At 46.2% G+C, this 20,157-nt stretch overlaps 1 protein-coding gene across 1 annotated transcript in view; it reads left to right on the top strand.

Annotated features, from left to right (window-relative positions):
- UBAP2 (ubiquitin associated protein 2) overlaps window positions 1–20,157 on the top strand; it is a 133,260-nt gene that overhangs the window by 108,439 nt on the left and 4,664 nt on the right. Inside the window, exons 22-25 of the mRNA XM_058171953.1 lie at window positions 12,295–12,373; window positions 13,888–14,102; window positions 16,140–16,239; window positions 18,276–18,383. Of these exons, the coding sequence (XP_058027936.1) occupies window positions 12,295–12,373; window positions 13,888–14,102; window positions 16,140–16,239; window positions 18,276–18,383 (502 nt within the window). The remainder of the gene's footprint in view (window positions 1–12,294; window positions 12,374–13,887; window positions 14,103–16,139; window positions 16,240–18,275; window positions 18,384–20,157) is intronic.

The following is a 20,157-nucleotide window of genomic DNA, read 5'->3' as shown; positions in this document are numbered from 1 at the left end:
TAAGAAAAATAGAACAGAACAGAACAGAACAGAATAGAATAGAATAAGAAATATAGAACAGAACAGAACAGAACAGAACAGAACAGAATAGAATAGAATAGAATAGAATAGAATAGAATAGAATAGAATAGAATAGAATTTATTGGCCAAGTGTGATTGGACACACAAGGAATTTGTTTTGGTGCATATACTCTCAGTGTACATAAAAGAAAAAGAAAAAGAAAAGAAAAAAAATACATCAAAGGTTCAACATTTACAACACAATTGATGGTCAATATATCAATTTAACCCTTAATGATAGCAACAAAAGTTACAGTCATACAGTCATAAGTGGAAAGAGATTGGTGATGGGAACGATGAAAGATTAATAGTAGTGCAGATTCAGTAAATAGTCTGACAGTGTTGAGGAAATTATTTGTTTAGCAGAGTGATGGCCTTCGGGAAAAACTGTTCTTGTGTCTAGTTGTTCTGGTGTGCAGTGCTCTATAGCGTCGTTTTGAGGGTAGGAGTTGAAACAGTTTATGTCCAGGATGCGAGGGATCTGCAAATATTTTCACGGCCCTCTTCTTGATTCGTGCAGTATACAGGTCCTCAATGGAAGGCAGGTTGGTAGCAATTATTTTTTCTGCAGTTCTAATTATCCTCTGAAGTCTGTGTTTTTCTTGTTGGGTTGCAGAACCGAACCAGACAGTTATAGAGGTGCAAATGACAGACTCAATAATTCCTCTGTAGAACTGGATCAGCAGCTCCTTGGGCAGTTTGAGCTTTCTGAGTTGGCGCAGAAAGAACATTCTTTGTTGTCCTTTTTTAATGATGTTTTTGATGTTAGCTGTCCATTTTAGATCTTGCGATATGATAGAACCTAGAAATTTGAAGGTTTCTACTGTTGATACTGTGTTGTCAAGTATTGTGAGAGGTGGAAGTATGGAAGGGTTTCTCCTAAAGTCTACCACCATTTCTACGGTTTTTAGTGTCTTCAGTTCCAGATTGTTACGGTTGCACCACAAGGTAGTCTATAGGTAGTCCTCCACTTACGACCCAAAATTCAGGTTGTTAAGTGAGAAATTTGTTAAGTGAGTTTTGCCTCAATCTACGCCCTTTCTGGCGTAATTGAGTCACTGCAGTTGTTAAATTAATAACACGGTTGTTAAGTGAATCCGGTTTCCCCATTGACTTTGCTTGTTAGAAGGTCACAAAAGGGATCACGTGACCCCGGGACACTGTAAACGTTGTAAGTATGAGTCAGTTGCCGAGTGTCTGAATTTTGATCATGAGACCATGCTTCAATGGTCATAAGTGGGGAAAATGTTTTTCAGTGTTGTTGTAACTTCGAACGGTCACTAAATGAATGGAGGTACATCACCGTAAGTCAAAGACTACCTTTAGTTTCTTTTTTTCTTTTTCTTTTTTAAAGCACACTTTAATTTCAAAACATAGCATTGCAAAATAATTAAATAAATAGCAGAACGTATAAAGACTATTGAAAAAAATCCAGTGGATGCAGCTCGGTTCAAAATCAAACCTTAATACTTTTTTTGTGGTTCCCACATTAAAATGACTCTTAATTTGATGTTTCATTGAATGCAACTTTTAATTCAACATTTGTATCATTTGTAAAATATTATAAATATATATATATATATATATAAATAAAGGCAGGGCTCCAATAAATACATAAATAAAATAAATAGATTAAAAATGCGCGTCAGATCTCCATTCTCTCAGTCAGTCTGTCTATATACATGAAATCCACCTCGATTTCATGTCTTAGAAACTCTTGGGTGCACCGGTCGAGCCCCTTGTCTTCGAGGTACTGCCTGATGCTGCGGAAATACTTCATCAGTTGGAGTTTGTGCATCCATTCCTTCTGACTTCTTCCTAGCATCGGTTTTCCTCCTTCGAGGCACCTCTGGATCCTCTCAGTTTGTGCGTCCAACTTTTCGAGGAACCTAGAATGACAAAACGGTAGGATTTTGTCTCTTAGAGATTTCTCGGTCATCCAAGTCACGGCTGCCCCAAAGGTATTTTTTTCAAAAGACAACAGGACTTTGTTTTTTCCTCGAAGACGTTTCCCTTCTCATCCGAGAAGCTTCTTCAGTTCTGACTCAGCTGGAAGAAGTGCCACAGAACTGAAGCCAGAACTGAGGAAGCTTCTCGGATGAGAAGCGAAATGTCTTCAAGGAAAAACAAAGCCCAGTTTCCTTTTGAAAAAAAGCACCCTTGAGGGGGGATTTCTTTGAAAACGTGTCGCTTCTCATCCAAGAAGCTTCCTCAGTTCTGAACTGAAGAAACTTTTCGGATGAGAAGCAAAATGTTTTCAAAGAAAAAAAGCCCAAGAAAACCCAGTTGCCTTTTGGAGAAGCACCTTTTTGGGAGCTACCTCACAGGGATGTTGTTGGGAGGGGTGGGAGAAAAAATGGAAAACTAAGTCTTCTTAGTTAGTTTACTTTATTGTCATTGCACCTCGTATAACGAAATCAAATGCCATCTTCAGTGTACATTATAACTATAAAAAATAAAACACAAACACGCATCCTTCTCATTCTATGCCCGTCGTGGCGAACCTATGGCACACGTCCCACAGGTGGCACACGGAGCCCTTTCTGCGGGCACGCGAGCCATCGCCCAGCTCAGCTCCACTGTGCAGGCATGCAGGCTTCCCGCGGGCCAGCTGATTGTCGGGTCTGCCCTGCAAGCAGGAGACACGTGTGGGGGGGGGAAACCTACCTTTCTCCTCACTTTCTGCTGCCTGGGCCTTCCCAGATCACCAGAGATTCCCCTCCCAGAGGCAAAGTCCCCCCCCCCACCAGGTGCTGTTTTGGGATGCGAGGCCAAAGGGGGGGGGGTTGCGTGCGCGGGGGGTGGGAGGGGATCGCGCACGCATGGGGGGGTTGCATGCACATGCGAGGGTTGCACTCATATGCAGGGGTGGGGTGGGGCATGTGGAGTGGCGTTGCATTATGGGTGGGCACGTGGGCACGCTTTTGGCACCCGAGGAAAAAAAGATTAGCCATCACTGTTCTATACCAGCGGTCACCAACTGGTGGACCCTGGACCACTGGTGGTCCGCAAGAAAATTTTGGTGGGCCACAGAAAAATTATTTGCATTTCTTACATTGCACTAAATCAGAGATCCTCAAACTATGACCCCTGGGCTGGATACGTGCAATTAATGTTTCTGTTGCTGCAGAGAGTCTCCCCCTTCGGGGTCTTTTTGTACGAGTAAGAGGGGAGCAGAAATTCTGACTTGGGGTCTGCTTCAGCCTCCTGATGTGGGGCTTTGGGCAAAGACTGGAGGGAAGAGCTGCTGGTGGAGAAGAGCCGGAGGGCCTCGTTCCAGTGGGACTGCATCATGGCCTGGAACTGGCTGACCATCTCAGCCCGCTGAGCCTCCAGGCGCCGGTACCTGGCCTTGCACTCCTGAAGGTCTTCCCTCTGCTTGGAAAGCCTATGCTCCTAGTCCTCAGTGAGGTGCTTCTACCAAGCCTCCTTCTTGGTCAGATCCAATATAAATTGAGCCAGCTGTTTTGCCAGCTCTTTCTCATGGCGGCTGCTTCGCTCCAACAACTGCTTCCTGTTGGGGCCCTAAGGAGCCTGGGTGGGCAGGCATGGAGGGGCTGGGAGGGGAGGGGCGAGTAGAGGCCGGTGAGGCACCCCTCGACTTGACATCGAGTTGGTCACACCCACCCAGTCACATGACCAGTTAGCCACGCCCACCCAGCCGGTCATTAGGCAGGTCATATTAGTGGTCCGCGGGATTTAAAATTATGAATTTAGCAGTCCCTGAAGTCCGAAAGGTTGGGCATCCCTATTCTATGTTCTATATTCTATGCCATTGAATTGAAACCTCCTGATCTTGCATTAACCGCTTTGAGAGTTTAAAAATAAATTAAATCAGAATCGCTTTCAAGTGGCTGTAAATTTCCCCATCTACTTACTTACTTATTTAATTGATAGATAATGAATAATAATTACATATTAATAAATTATTGAACAACGGCCCAGTTGCCTTTTAAAAAAAATACCTTTGGGACAAAACAGAAGCGTTTGGGGGGGGGAATTAATTCCTTTTCCTCAACCACATTGTCTCCCTACCTGGATCCTATCCTACCACAGGTAGTCCTCGGACTTAAGACCTCAATTGCGCCCAAAATTGATGTAGCTGAAACATTCGTTAAGTGAGTTTTGCCCCCCATTTTACAACCTTTCCTGCCTTCCTTTCTTATCAAGTAAATCACTTGCAGCGGTTAAGTTAGCCCCACGGTTGCTAAGTGCATCGGTCTTCCCCCGTGGACTGTCCTAAGTCGAGGACTACCTGTACAGAGAAAGGGGGGGGAAAACGGACTGACCTTCTTCGCAAGGTGGCCTCCCAGGCGACCCACAGGTGTTCGTCCTTGAGGAGATGCAGGTAGCCCTGAAGCATCCTCAGGATGGCTTTGGTAGCAGCCCGCGGCTGTCGTATCTCGAGGAGTTTTACGGGGAAACTGAACGCCGGCATCTTCCGCAGACACTCTGCGGGAAGCCTCGCCTTCATCCCTTTCAGCAGCTTCACGCTTTGCTGGTTCATCGTTCGCTGCTGCAGTTTCAGAAGTTGGCAGTTCGATCCCGAGGCTGGAACAGCCAGCAGGAGCATCAGGCAGAGCAGCCCCATGGGCACCGGAGTCTGTTTGGGTGGCATGGACGGATTCGAAGAGGTCCTAGCTTTGGGTCCTGCGATGGGTCCCCTTCTGTCCTCCAGCAGCACTGAAGCGATGGGCTCTGGCAACCCTCTTTATGCTCTTGGTAGCCCATGCTCCTTTTCATTATTTCGCTCCCGAATTCCCCTGGTTTCAGTTTCAGTTTTCAATTTCAACTTCCATGGAGTTTCCTCCCCCTTTTAGTGGGGCTGGTGGGGCTTCGATGCTTGGAGCTGAGATGGGACCTCATTCTGTCTCTTCCAGCTCCCAAAATGATATTTCCTACCCCCTCCTCCCACCCCAAAAGACCCCCACCCCACCCACCTCAATAGCCAACACTGCTAGGATATGCTGGAGGTTTCATTGCCTGCAAGTCAACCCTTGAGTCTTGCAATACATAGGTAGGTTTTTTATTGAAAAAGTTTTACAAAACTTTCCCCCCACTTTTCCCCTGTCCCCCCCAACCCCCCTCCCCCCTCCCTTCACAACCCCCCCTCGACTTCCCAGAACAAACACAAGGTGTAGTTAAAAATAAAACAAACATATGCTAAAAAAATTTCCCTCCTAACTCAATTATACTCCTACAATTCTCATCGATTCCTAACCTCCCCCAAAACAGTCAAAAATAACACATCCTAATCATTCAAAGGCAGTCTGATAACTCTTAGTCTACATAGGTAGATTTTGGCTTACAGCGGTTCACTTAATGGCCGTTCGAAGTTACAGCGGCACTGAGAAAAGGGACTTACGACCGTTTTTCACACTTACGACCGTTGCAGCGTCCCCATGCTCGCGTCATTTACATTTGGATGCTTGGCAACTGACTCGCATTTATGACGGTTGTTGTGTCTAACAACTGACCTTACGTGGTTGAATGTCATCCATCTGCTCTCTAAGCAGGGGAAGTGAGATAACCTCACGTCTGCAATTAGTTATCTCCCAGCTGGATTACTGCAATGCACTGTCCATGGGGCTGCCCTTGAAGAGTATTCGGAAGCGACCCCTGATACAGAACGCGACAACACAACCCAGTCCTGGGCTGGCCCTATTTTTGCTATTTTAACCCCCGCCAGGTCTTGTTATCTGCTCGGCCTATATTTTATTTTACCCGTTTTATGTTGGCTTTTCAAATTGTTATTAGTTTACCAAAATATAAAGGGAAATAAAAACTCTGGGAAGCCAGAGGAAAGAAGAAGGGAATGTGTAAAAGAGTAAAAAGTGGAGGCTGTAAGTTTGTAATCTTCCACTCTGTTAAAAAGAGTCGCAATCCAACACTAGTTTCCCCATTATTTATTGTAATCTCTAGTTTCCCGATTTTTTATTTTCTTTTGTATTTTATAGTTCGAGAACAGTGGTGAAATCCAAATTTTTTTACTACTGGTTCTGTGGGTGTGGCTTGGTGGGCATGGCAGGGAAGGATACTGCAAAATCTCCATTCCCACTCCAGGGGAAGGATATTGCAAAATCTCCTTTCCCACCCTACTCCAGGGGAAGGATACTGCAAAAATCTCCATTCCCACTGCACTCTGGGGCCAGCCAGAAGTGGTATTTGCCAGTTCTCCGAACTGCTCAAAATTTCTGCTACCAATTCTCCAGAACCTGTCAGAACCTGCTGGATTTCACCCCTGTTTGAGAAGCTATTTCAACCGGCTTATTGAGGTTGAATAAGAGAGAATAAGATATTTCTCTCTCTGGGCACACTGAGAATATATCTGCTGAATAAAACTCCACACTGGCGACAGGGAGGGCATCCGGCCAATAAACACTCGGCTCCGTTCAGTTGCCCAGACTGCACCCCGCAAGGGATTATGGGGTCGTTAAAAGAGGATGATTGAGGTCTGAGGAAGGTCTGTTGGACCAGAGCGAGTGGGGTGGATTGTAATTGTGTTGGGGCACAGTGTCACACCGCTGTGGAGTTAGGGCTGCCAGTTTGCTTCCAGGTCCATTTCCAGGTGTTGGGGATCACCTTTTAAAGCTCTTTGTGACACGGGACCCAGGCCACCTGAGGAACCATCTCACCCCGATGCAATTACTCCGCCCCACTTAACTCTGGCACAAGAGACCTTCTTCCAGACCTCAATAAAACTCTCTTTTTTAAAAAACAAAAAATTAGGCCGAGCAGAAAACAAGAAGGCATGGCCGTGCTAAAATAGGAAAATCAAAGATACTTTTAACGGCACCAAAAAACTCCTGTCTATCCCATCTCGTTGGAAAGGACTCGATTGGCACATAAAATCGCCTCCCACCGACCCATACGCTCTCACAGAGAGGGACTCCTTAGGGTACCGTCCGCCAGGCAGTGCCGACTGGCGACACCCAGAGGAAGGGCTTTCTCTGTGGGGGCTCCCACCCTCTGGAACGAGCTTCCCCCAGGGCTTCGTCAACTTCCTGACCTCCGAACCTTCCGCCGCGAGCTTAAGACACATCTATTTATTTGCGCAGGGCTAGCCTAGGGTTTTAGTTTTTAAATTTAGTTTTTAATGGGGTTTTATATTATTTTATTCTAGTGATATTTTTAATTCGGCCTAATTAATAAGTTTTTTAATTGTTGTTTTTACCTGTATTATTTGCATGTTTTTATCTGGCTGTGAACCGCCCTGAGTCCTTCGGGAGATAGGGCGGTATAAAAATTCAAACAAACAAACAAACAAATAATAAGCCAATTCCAGTCTATATACCCCCAAACAGGAGCAAAACCTGTCTAATTCCAAAATCTATAGCTTGACTTTATATAGATCAATCATTTACTTTCTGTAAAAGTTGGCCTCTTCCAATAACTCATACCACATAGTATATTAACAGATGTGGTAGGATTTAGGGTATAGGGTTTCCTGCCTGAGCAGGGGGCTGGACTGGAAGATCTCCAAGGTCCCATCTAACCCTATTATTCTGTTATCACCGGACTTCCTTGGTTTGTTTCCAACACTCTTCCTTTTATTCCCCCTTTATTTCATGTTTTCTTTTTAAAATAAATTGTGAACGCTACCAGTCGCGTCATTGTTTATTAAATACTTGGCAGGGTTTATTCCTCGGCATTCGTATCTGCTCAGCCCTCTTCCCCCCTTCCCCCAATTTTCTTTTTTTGGAAATTCCACTGTCGGAATTAAGAGTCGGAGCTGAGATACTGAAAACAAAACAGACTCGAAACCAAAAGCAGGGCGGGGAAAAAACAACAACGACTGTTCCAAATATGGACAAGGAAGAAATGACTCAATCCCCTTGATATGTTTTCATGCGGTAACAACTGTGAATGTGATGTAAGGAAGATTTGTGCAAATTCAGCTCTGCTTCTTGCTTTGCGTAGCCTTCCGAAGAACAGGAAGACAAAGCAGGAGGAGGAAAAAGGCAGCATGCCAAGAATTAATTTGAAACACCCGGAACACAGACAGGATCGTGATTCTCTTAAGTATTAGTGAGGTCCAGCTTAGCCTTGGCCAGCTGTGTTCCCTCCCCTGCTACACCCAAAAATGATAATTTGACCCTGTTCTTTAGAGTAGGCAGGAGAAGAAGCAACAGGTGGAAACGATTCAAGAAGAGAAGCAACCTGCTGTTAAGGAGAAATTTCCTGAGAGTGAGGACAATTAACCAGCGAAACAGCTTGCCACCAGAAGTTGTGGGTCATCACTCAAGGTTTTTAAGAAGAGACTGGGCAGACACGTGTCTGAAATGGTCTAGGGTCTCCTGCTTGAGCAGAGGGCTGGACTAGAAGACCTCCGAGGTCCCTTCCAACTCTGATATTCTGTTATTTAATGGATGGAAACTAATCAAGGAGAGAACCAAGCTAGAACCAAAGAGAAATTTCCTGAGAGTGAGGACAATTCACCAGTGGAACAGCTTGCCACCAGAAGTTGTGGGTGCTCTATCACTTAAGGTTTTTAAGAAGAGACTGGGCGGACACGTGTCTGAAATGGTCTAGGGTCTCCTGCTTGAGCAGGGGGCTGGACTAGAAGACCTCCGAGGTCCCTTCCAGCTCTGTTATTCTCTTGTTCTTCCTATTTTTCTGCTGCAAGGGCTCCTAGAGCTGCAGGAGGCTCCAGTTTTTTAAAAAAATGGGCTCCGTTTGCTAAGATTCCGGGGTCACCTGAGTGAACCCACAAGATGTTGTGTATCGTTTTCTTTTCTTTTCTTTTTTAAAATCAAGATAGACTTTTAACAACATAAATATGGTGATTTTTTTTAAAAAAAGTTTTATTTTTACAATCATATCAAATAATTCATCCAATGTACAGTTATATACAATTAGTGGGGCTTGCCCAGTCACCCCCCCTTTTTTAACACTCTTCCCTCTTCTACCTTCTTTTACTTTCCAAACCTTCGTCTCCTTCTCTTATCTACATCCTCTCCTCCCTCCACCCTACACCTTCCTTCTTCCTCTTCTACCCCTCTTCCTTCCTCTTCTCCTCTTTCCTACCTCCTACTCTCTCTTTTCTCCCTCCTCACCGTTCTAAAATGGTAACTGGGCAGACCCGACCCTACATTAATTATATTTATACATCTTCAATAATCCCTGTATATTAACCATCACTCCATCTCTACCTCAACCCCCAATTCCCTCCCCTTACCCCCACCCCCACCCCGACTTCCCAGAACAAAATGCAGGTTATCAAAACTAACAATCATAATCCAAAATAATTCCTAAATTATAATCTCTACTCACACCACACTTAGTCACACTCTCAATTCCCCTCTCCTTCAAAAATATATCTAATACAAAATATTTCCTAAATTTACTCATATGCTATTCGATATTTTTTTATCTGATACTTATTTTGAATATAATCAATCCACATTTTCCATTCTAAAATATATTTTTCTTGTGTATAGTCTTTCAAATAAGCAGAGATTTTTGCCATTTCTGCCAGATTTGATACTTTGAGTGTCCATTCTTCAATTGTAGGTAATTCTTCTTTCTTCCAATATTGAGCAATCAAAAGTCTTGCGGCTGTTATTAACTTCAAAATCAATTTAGTCTCTATAGCTGTACAATCCATAATTATTCCTAGTAGAAAGAACTGCGGAGTAAACTTAATCTTCTTTTTCAAAATATTCTGCATGATCCACCATACTTTAATCCAAAATGCTTTAACTTTTTTACAAGTCCACCATATATGGTAATAAGTGGCATCTTCACAATCGCATCTCCAACATTTAGCCTGTACATTAGGATACATACATGACAACTTTTTGGGGTCTAAATGCCATCTGTAAAACCTCTTATAAAAATTTTCTCTCACATTTTGCGCTTGTGTAAATTTAACATTCCTCACCCAAATTCTTTCCCAAGTTTCCAACATTATTGGTTGCTGAAAATTTTGTACCCACTTAATATGGTGATTTTTAAATGTAGCTGTTTCCTCTAACTTGATTCAATGCAAATAATTCTTTAGTTTTCCTTGACGCTTGCAAGTAAGTCCGTCAGAACTTTGAACCGTCACTAAGTGACCGGACGTAAGTCAAGGACTACCTGTAGTCTAGGCCAGTGACGGCTAACCTTTTCCAGACCGAGTGCCCAAAGCGCGTGTGTGTGTGCGCGCGCATAAATGCAATGCGCGTGTGCCCCCCCGCACATGTGCGCCCCTTGCATGCGGTCTGGCCCCTGCACAGGCGCATGTCCCCCTTGAACAAGTGTGTGCGTGGCCCTCCATGCGCCCCCTCACACACACACACATGCGCAGCAGAGACCCAACTACCAGCTGTCTGGCGGGAGGTGCGCACACATGCGTGACGGCTCATGTGCCCACAGAGAGGGCGCTGTGTGTCACCTGTGGCACATGTGCCTAAGGTTCGCCATCACGGGTCTAGGCTGTAATCTAGTTTTAGAAATGGAGGTAATGCTCGACTTACAACCATTCTCCTTAGTGACCATTCAAGGTTACAACCGCACTGGCAAACGTGACTCACAGCCACTGCAGCATTCCCGTGGTCACGTGGACAGAATTTGGACCCTTGGCAACTGGCATGTACTTGCGACAGTTGCGCCGTCCCGGGTTCATGTGATCTGGCATTTGCAACCTTCACACTGGCTTCCAACAAGCAGAGTCGATGGGGGAAGCCAGATTGGCTTAACAACCCCCGTAGGTCACTCAACAATTGATTTGCTTAACAGTGGCAAAAAGAAGTCATAAAATTAACACAACTCGCTTAAGAACCTTGGTGGTGCAGTGCTTAGAAGGCAGCATGGCAGGATAACTCTGCCCACAGTCTGGAGTTCGATCCTGATGGAGCTCAAGGTTGACTTGGCCTTCCGTCCTTCTGAGGTCAGTAAAATGAGGATCCAGATTGTTGGGGGCAAGAGGATCATTCTGTAAACTGCTTAGAGAGGGTCTGGAAAGCACCCTGAAGCAATATACAAGTCTTAAGTGCTATTGCATCACCCGTCTCCTCCCACTTATGCCTGTATGACTGTGACTTTGTTGCTTGTATCCTTACGATTGATATTGATATTGATTGTTTCCTGATTGCTTATTTGTAGCCTATGACTATCATTAAGTGTTGTATCATTGTGTTAAATTTGTATCCTATGACTATCATTAAATGTTGTCAGTGTTGTACCTTGATGAACGTATCTTTTCTTTTATGTACACTGAGAGCATATGCACCAAGACAAATTCCTTGTGTGTCCAATCACACTTGGCCAATAAAATATTCTACTCTGTTCTATTGTTATAGATGGCGGATTGGATAGATGGATGAAGATTGATTGATTGGATGGATGGATGGATGGATAGATAGATAGATAGATAGATAGATAGATAGATAGATAGATAGATAAAAAAAAGGATGTTGAGACTCTAGAAAGAGTGCAGAGAAGAGCAACAAAGATGATTTGGGATTGGAGGCTAAAACATACGAAGAGCGGTTGCAAGAACTGGGCATATCTAGTTAAATGAAAAGAAGGACCAGGGGAGACATGATAGCAGTGTTCCAATATCTCAGGGGTTGCCACAAAGAAGAGGGAGTCGGGCTGTTCTTCAAAGCACCTGAGGGTAGAACAAGAAGCAACAGGTGGAAACTAATCAAGGAGAGAAGCAACTTAGAACTAAGGAGAAATTTCCTGACAGTTAGAACAATTAATCAGTGGAACAACATGCCTGCAGAAGTTGTAAATGCTCCAACACTGGAAATTTTTAAGAAAATGTTGGATAGCCATTTATCTGAAATGGTGTAGGGTTTTCTGCCTGGGCAGGGGGTTGGACTAGAAGACCTCCAAGGTCCCTTCCAACTCTGATATTATTATTATTATAGATAGATAGATAGATAGATAGATAGATAGATAGATAGATAGATAGATAGATAGATAGATAGATATAGAGCCATGGTGGTATAGTGGTTAGAATGCAATATTACAGGCTAACTCACTGCCCACTGCTAGCAGTTCGATCCTGACCGGCTCAAGGTTGACTCAGCCTGAATTGGGTAAAATGAGGCCCTGGATTGTTGGAGTCAAGAGGTAGGCTCTGTAAACGGTTCAGAGAGGGCTGGTAAAGCGCTGTGAAGCGGTATATAAGTCTTAAGTGCTATGGCTATTGCCTTGCTCTGCAACAGAAACTTTGGACTCGGTTGTAGTCGTAAATTGAGGACTAGCTTTGAATTATTCTGTTGCTTTCCTTTTTTGTAGGATTACTATGGAATCACATTCCCTGCTCCTGCGAACCTGACCGGCAGAGACGGAGCCCTGGCTACCAACCCTTACTCAGGTGAGGCAGTGTTCAGGTAGGGCTGCGGACTTCCTCTGTCCATGCCAGGTTGTATGTTGCTTATTTATTGATTGATTGATTTATTTATTTATTTATTTAATCACATTTTTATACCGCCCTATCTCCCGAGGGACTCAGGGCGGTTTACAGCCTGATAAAAAACACGAATATAAATACAAGATAAAACACCAATTAAAAAACTTACTGAATAAGGCCGAATATTAAAATTACAATAAAAATAATAAAACCCCGTTAAAACCAAATTTAAAATTTAAAATTCTAGTCCAGTCCTGCGCAGATAAATAGATGTGTCTTAAGCTCGCGGCGAAAGGTTCGAAGGTCAGGAAGTTGACGGAGTCCTGGGCGAAGTTCGTTCCAGAGGGTGGGAGCCCCCACAGAGAAGGCCCTTCCCCTGGGTGTCGCCAGTCGGCACTGCTTGATTGTTGCTTTGTGATGGCTACCCCAGTGAGGGGTCCATTGCTTCCTACGCCTTTGCTTTCAATCCCCGAGAAGACCAAAAATTCAGGCTCACATGGATGTCCTCTCTAGGACTCTTGGTCAAGGTTGTCTATCATCTGGACCATATAAGTCAGGGGTGTCCAAACTCGGCAACTTTAAGACTGGTGGACTTCAACTCCCAGAATTCCCCAGCCAGCTTTGTCAAGTTTGGACACCCCTGATCTAAGTCCTCTTGTGGTTTTCTTCTACACACACTTTCTATTCAACCTCCCAGAGTGCAGAGCTGGGCTTCTCTGTCCTTGTTAACTTTTAAGACTCAGGGATTTCCAACTCCCAATTGGTTGACTGGGGAATTCTGGGAATTGAAGTCCATAGGTCTTCAGGTTTCCAAATTGTCGTGTCCCATTCCTCCTCTGATGGCCGGGTCTGGGAAATCTGTATCAAGCGTGGCCACGAAGCCTCTGAGCTTTGCCAAAGTCCTGTCAGAGTTCTCAGGGCAGGCAGGAATCCAAAGTGTGACTTCAGCAACCAGATGAGACTTTGCCTGACTCAAGGAATGCCAAAAAGCAGATCCTTTATATAGGCCATGGGGTGTGGCTCCATGACTCAGCACTTATCCAGGCCTGCCCCTCCCTTCCTTTTGCTGACGTCGCCTCTCCATTCTCCGGAAGCGGGGATCCGTCCACTGTGACTTTCCGTCCTCCTGATCTGCTGCCGGCAATTCTAGCTCGTGGCTGGCTTCGTGCTCACACGCTGTAGAAGGGAGGTTTGTTTGCTCAGTCTGTCCGGGCATGGTGCCAGGGCTGGGGGCTGGAGGCATGCCAGGCCATACCTCTTCACTATCAGTCTCTGGCTGAGATAGCAGGAGATGGGAGGGGCCCGGCTGCGGAGAGGGGGGCGGGCGAGGCACAACACAAATGTGGAGAAAAACATAACGTCTAGTTGCCTTCTGAAAAAGCATGGGACAACCTGTTCAATCATCACAAAGCGGAATCGCCATTGTCTTACCATCCATTCCTGAGTCACTGTTTTGTTACTTCCTTCTTCCTGTCCAGGTGATATCACAAAATTCGGCCGCGGAGATTCAGCTTCACCCGCGCCCGCAACCACCCTTGCCCAGGCTCAGCAGAACCAGACGCAGGCCCACCACACGGCTCAACAAGCCTTCCTCAACCCTGCCTTGCCGCCGGGGTACAGCTACACCGGTTTACCATATTACGCCGGGGTGCCAGGAGTTCCCAATGCTTTCCAGTATGGCCCCACCATGTTTGTAAGTCTCAGGTTCTTGAACTGTGGTTGGGCGTTGGCTGTGATTCTCCAACATCTGTTGCATCGGAGCGGCCCTTGGTGTTCTCTGAGCTTGGTTGTAGTCTAGCACAGGGGTCTCCAACCTTGGCAACTTTAAGCCTGGAGGACTTCAACTCCCAGAATCCCCCAGCCAGCTTTGCTGGCTGGGGGATTCTGGGAGTTGAAGTCCTCCAGGCTTAAAGTTGCCAAGGTTGGAGACCCCTGGTCTAGCAGACGATTTATTACCCAGCTAGGGAACATCATCACTCGGAGGAGGAGGAGTGGGGGGGAAGGAGGAGGAAGGGAAGGATGAGGAGAGCAGGAGGGAGAGAAGGAGGAGAACTGTGGAGTCCTAGATGCTCTCAGTGCTTGGTGGTTTGGTTGCAGACGTTTCACGACCCAACTAGGGAACATCATCCGTGCTAGAAGGGGGTGAGAGGAGGAGAACTGTGGGGTCCTTGGTGCTCTCAGTGCTTGGTTGTTTTTCTTGCGGGTGTTTTATGACCCAACTAGGGTTATTTCTAGTTTCCAGCAAAACCATGCCCTAGCGAACAACAGATTTCTTTAATGACCAGTGTTCTCTTAGTGACCACTGCAAAAAGGGTCATATCATAAAATCAGTTTTGATAGAGAAAAGATAAAACAACCTTGATTGTCATTTTTTACGGTGAGCACGCTGGCCCACATTAAACATGAAATTCTGTGGCCCGTTCTCAAGAGAAACACAAGCTTTATGCGGGACTCTTATCTATGTTGGAACTTTCTGCTATTTTAATCTCGAGGTTTCTTTCTTGTTTTTTTAAAGCTTCTCACAATTTCTATAGATAATTTTCTCATTCATGTCACTTTGCTAAGGGAACTACATAGCCTATACGCCACAATCCCCTACATACCTCAGGGCGTACCCATTCCTTCAAATCTGAAGATAGGATTGTTCTCAAAAGACCAGACAGCCGCATCGGCTTCCTTTGTGGCTCGTACAGGTTGGCAGAAGTTCTGCCTTTCTTGAGCAATGCAAGCCTGGATGCTTTTTTTTTTTTTTGTTTACATTTATATCCCGCCCTTCTCCGAAGACTCAGGGCGGCTTACAGTGTATAAGGCAATAGTCTCATTCTATTTGTATATTTACAAAGTCAACTTATTGCCTCCCCAACAATCTGGGTCCTCATTTTACCTACCTTATAAAGGATGGAAGGCTGAGTCAACCTTGGACCTGGTGGGACTAGAACCTGCATTAATTGCAGGCAGCTGTGTTTTAATAACAGGCTTCTTACAGCCTGAGCCACACCGCGGCCCTTCCAAATAATTGGCCTTCCAAATTAACTGGACACGAGAAAGATTGGGGGGGCGGAGCGGCTTTTCAGGATCTAGACCAAGTCACCCTCTTTCCTGATATGCAACCATTGGAGTCCTCTAGTCCAGGGGTCTGCAAACTTGGCTCTTTTAAGACTTGTGGACTTCAACTCAGCTTTGCTGGCTGAGGAACTCTGGGAGTTGAAGTCCACAAGTCTTAAAAGAGCCAAGTTTGCAGACCCCTGCTCTAGTCCAACCCCACCCTCCCCACCCAAACAGGAGAACCTACACCATTTCTTGACAGATGGCAGTCCAGTCTCTTCTTGTAAGCCTCCAGTGACGGAGCACCTATTGCTTCTGGTGGGAAGCTGTTACTACTGGTTGTTTTCAGTGTTAGGAAATTCCTCCTTATTTCCAGGTTGAATCTCTCCTTGGTCAGTTTTCATCCATTGTTCCTTGTCTGGCCTTTGGGTGCTTTGGAGAATAGCTTGACCCCCTTCCTCCTCTCTATGGCAGCCCCACAAATCTTGGAAGATGCTCTCCTGTCTCCCCTGGTCCTTCTCTTCACTAGACTAGCCAGGCCCAGTTCCTGCAACTATTCTTCATTTCTTCTGGGGGGAAAAACCCCAAGAAAATCCAGTGGCCTTTTGGAAAAAGCACCTTTGGGGCAACCTTAAGTCTGGAGTCCCTCCAAAGCGCTGACTTTCCTCCCTTGACCTTATTCCAGGTCCCTCCAGCCTCAGCCAAGCAGCACAGCATGACCTTGAACGCCGCTTCCACGCCCTTCCAGCAGGCTGGCAGCTACGGCCAGCACAGTTATGGAGCAGGTAACGGCTCTGGCGCAAGGGGTGGCAGGCTCGGGGAGGGGGTGTGACATGTCTGGGCAGGGCGGAAGGACCCTTGCAAACCTGGCTTGGTGGGGGGGCACAGGAAGAAGGGACGGTCCTGCTGCAGGGATGAGGGTCATGGAAGACACACCCTCCCTCTTTGGACTTGGGAGGAGACCAGAGCTGAGCCCTCCCCCCCAGCTCCATCACGGTCGTAAGTCAAGGACTACCTCTAAGCAGCTGCTCCTCTTGGATTAATTTGAGGGGCCACAGGCCACGGGTAGTCCTCGATCTATGACCGTAATGGAGATAGACTTGCTTAACAAACCTCACCCTTTGTTCTCCCTGATGGAGTCATTAAGCGGAGCAGAGGCTGCCTCGGTTGGGGAGGCGCTGGGAAGTCTAGCACAGCCCAGGTGGGAAAGCAGGCTCTTAACTTGGCCCTTTGTGCTGGTTCAGCAACAGAAGGAATTAAAAGGGGAGGGGGGATTGCTGTTTTTAAATAGGGTCAGCTCAAGGGAGGGGGGCGGAGTCGTCTTCAGTCCCCAAATTTTGTACAATCCGCTTCCTTTGAACTCCTTGCAAAGACTTTTGGATTTTCAAAGCTGGGTGTAAAGTTATTTGAAACTCTTTGTCTGTGGGGATTTGGCCTGGATGACAAGCTTCTCTGACTTGTATATTGTGTAATGCGTGTATTGTTTAAGTGTAGTCCTCGACTTACAACAATTCATTTAGTGACCGAAATTACAATGGCACTGAAAAAGGTGTCTTATTGTCTTGTCCCACCCCCCACTCCAACGAACGAGTCAAGGAAGTCCGTGGCAAACTTGGCAACGAAGCCTCTGCAGCTTGCCAAGTTCCTTCGAGGTTTCTCTGGCCAGGCAGGAGTTGTGACTTCAGCAAACTAGATGAGACTTTGCTTGACTCAAGGTTGGAATGCCAAAAGCAGGTCCTTTATATAGGCTGTGGGGTGTGGCTCCATGACTCAGCATTTATCCAGGCCTGCCCCACCCTTCCTTCTGCTGGTGTCGCTTCTCAGATCTCCGGAAGCGAGGATCCTCCCATGCTGAATTGTCTTCAGCTGGATCTGCTGGCAGCGTCTGGGAAAGGGAGGGGTCAGAGGGAGTAGGGCCGGGTAATTCCAGCACCTGGCTGGCTTCCTGCTCTGAAGGCTGAGCCAAAGGAACACACGCTGTACGAGTGAGGTTTAACGGGCTTGTCCTCCCACTCCTGGAATCCTCTCCGGGCATGGGGCCAGGGCCGGGGGCTGGAGGCATGACAGGCCGTTCATTTTTATTATCAGACTCGGAGTCTGATAACAGGCCCGGTTGGAGACGGGAGGGGCCCGGCTGAGGAGAGGAGGAAGGACGAGTGACAACACTTATGACCAGTTTCCACACTTCTGACCGTTGCAGCACCCCCAGAGTCATGTGATCAAAACTCAGATGCTTGGCAAGCCGACTCACATTTATGATGGTGGCAGTGTTGGGTGTGTGTGTGTGTGTGTCACTTGATCCCCTTTTGCGACCTTCTGACAGGCCGAGTCAAAGAGGGAGCCAGATTCACTTAAAAACCATGTTTCTCGCTTAACAGCTGCCATGATTCCGTTAACAAATACAACGAGAAAAGTCGTAAAATGGGGCAAAATTCACTTAACAAATTTCCCGCTTAGCAATGGAAATTTTGAGCTCACTTGTGGTCGTAAGGCGAGGACTACCTGTACTCGTCTGATATCCTACTTTTCCTGTAGAGTTGAGCTACCTGGGTTTTCTTCGGCCCTTTTTGTGTATTTCATTTAATTGATACTCTCTTACTTCTGCTCCATGCTTAGTTTTCAAGATGGGTTACAAATAATACGAAATAATTGGAATTGGTTAGAAATTATATGAAATAATGATACTTATTTTCATTTTTATACCCGAGGAATGTAAATTTCGGACGCTCCTACGCTTTCAGGCTGTGATACTTGGTGCACAATTGCAACGACGAGAGCAACCATGCAAATGCCCTTTCTCCTTTCCCTTCCCCCATCTCAGGTTATGATGACCTCACCCAGGGGACGGTGGCTGGAGACTACAGCAAAGGGCCGTACGTTGCCGCCTCTCAAACACAAAACAAGTCAGCTGGCGGCGGAGCAGGGAAAGGTAATTCGGGGGTGCTCTTTATCTAACAGGGGAGAGGATTCAGAGCTCAGGGTTGAACTGTGGGGATTTTGGTCCTCTCTGAGCTGGGTGGCTTTCTTACAGACGTTTCATGACCCAACTAGGTAACATTTTCAGGGCTAGGAGGAGGAGGATGACTGTGGGGTCCTTAGTGCTCTATGAGCTTGGTGGTTTTCTCGCAGACGTTTCATGACCCAACTAGGTCACATCTTCAGTGCTAGAAGGGAGAGGGATTTGCAGAGAGTAGGGGGAGGACCACGACTGTGGGGTCCTTGATGCTTTCTGAGCTTGGTGGTTTTTTGAAGATGTTTCATTATCCAACTAGGGAACATCATCAGCGCTAGAAGGGAGAGGAGGGGGGGGGAGGAAGAGGAGGAGGAGGAGTGTGTGGGCTCCTCCTTGCTCTCTGAGCTTGGTGGGTTTTTTTTGGCAGTCGTTTCATGACCCAACTAGGTAACATCATCAGTGCTACAAAGGAATGGGGTTTGTGGAGAGGGAGGAGGGGGAGGAAGAGGAGGACTGTGGGGTTCTTGGGGTTCTCTTAGCTTGGCTGTTTTCTTGCAGACGTTTCATGACCCAAACTAGGTAACATCATCAGCGGTAGAAGGAGGCGGGTTTTGCAAGGAGGAATTGGAGGAGGGCTGTGGGTTTCCTTGGTGTTCTTCAAACTTGGCTGTTTTCTTCCAAGATGTTTCATGACCCAATTAGGTAACCTCATCAGTGCTAGAAGAGAGAGGGGCTTGCCTTTTGTTTATACATAAGCGACTTGCCCTGTCAGTCTGTGTGTGTGTGGGGGGGAAGTGTTCTAGGTACCCAGTCAAGGAACTTCCAACCCAGTCAAGGAACTTCCAACTCAGATAATCAATCAATCCGCAGAGAAACGCCCAATCCAGGAAACCAGCAAGACCCCTCCCGCCAACCCTAACAAGGCAAGCCATCTGTAGATGAAGAGAGAGCGAGGCCCCCTCCCTTCCAGCACTGAGGATGCTACCTAGCTGGGCCTGAGGGTTGACAGCCCTTTTCAGGATGGGTATTCCGGAGGGCATTGGAGCCCCAGCTGTTCTCCCTGGCCTTGAACTGACTGCACTGGGCATCTTGTTTTCTATCGTATTTGGAGAGTTATTTTGCTTTTATGCTGTTGGGTGGCACCTAATGTCAAATACAATATAGTAGGTAATAAATTAAACCAGGGGTGAAATCCACCTACCTTCGCTACCGGTTTGCAAATGGGATCGCGCTTCTGCACATGTGCAGAGTGTCTGGGCGGGTGCCGCCTGTGTCACTACCTGATCTCCCAAGCTGGATAGAACCGGCTGCATTTCACCATTGAATTAAATAACAGAATATAATACGCGGTAATATAAACTTCCACCAGCGTGGAGAGAATGATCATCGTTTTAAGAACTGGGATTATGCCCCATTTCATATGTTTATATTGTGGTTGGTTGGTTAGTTGGTTGGTTCATTAGTTTGTTCGTTCATTCATTCGTTCATTCGTTCATTCTAGGGTGTAATATTGGAGTAATACATTCCAGTTTGCTCTCCTCCAGAAGACAAAATGAAATGTGTTTTCTTACGGCATGAAGGGAGCATCAACTCTGCTTTACTCCGTGACCCATGTGGCTCTTCCACTTGAAGGGAAGCTGCACTCGGAGGGTGTCGGAGCACTTAAGGCCCAAAGAACCTGGTTGCCCATCACCTTTTGAAGTTGTGGAGATCCAGTTCTGGGAAACGCTCTCACCCCCTGGCTGTTTGT

This window comes from Ahaetulla prasina, chromosome 2 (assembly GCF_028640845.1).
Source record: "Ahaetulla prasina isolate Xishuangbanna chromosome 2, ASM2864084v1, whole genome shotgun sequence".
In the NCBI taxonomy this organism is placed as follows: domain Eukaryota; kingdom Metazoa; phylum Chordata; class Lepidosauria; order Squamata; family Colubridae; genus Ahaetulla; species Ahaetulla prasina.
Note: the sequence above shows the minus strand (reverse complement) of the source record. Positions and strands in the feature narration are given on the sequence as shown.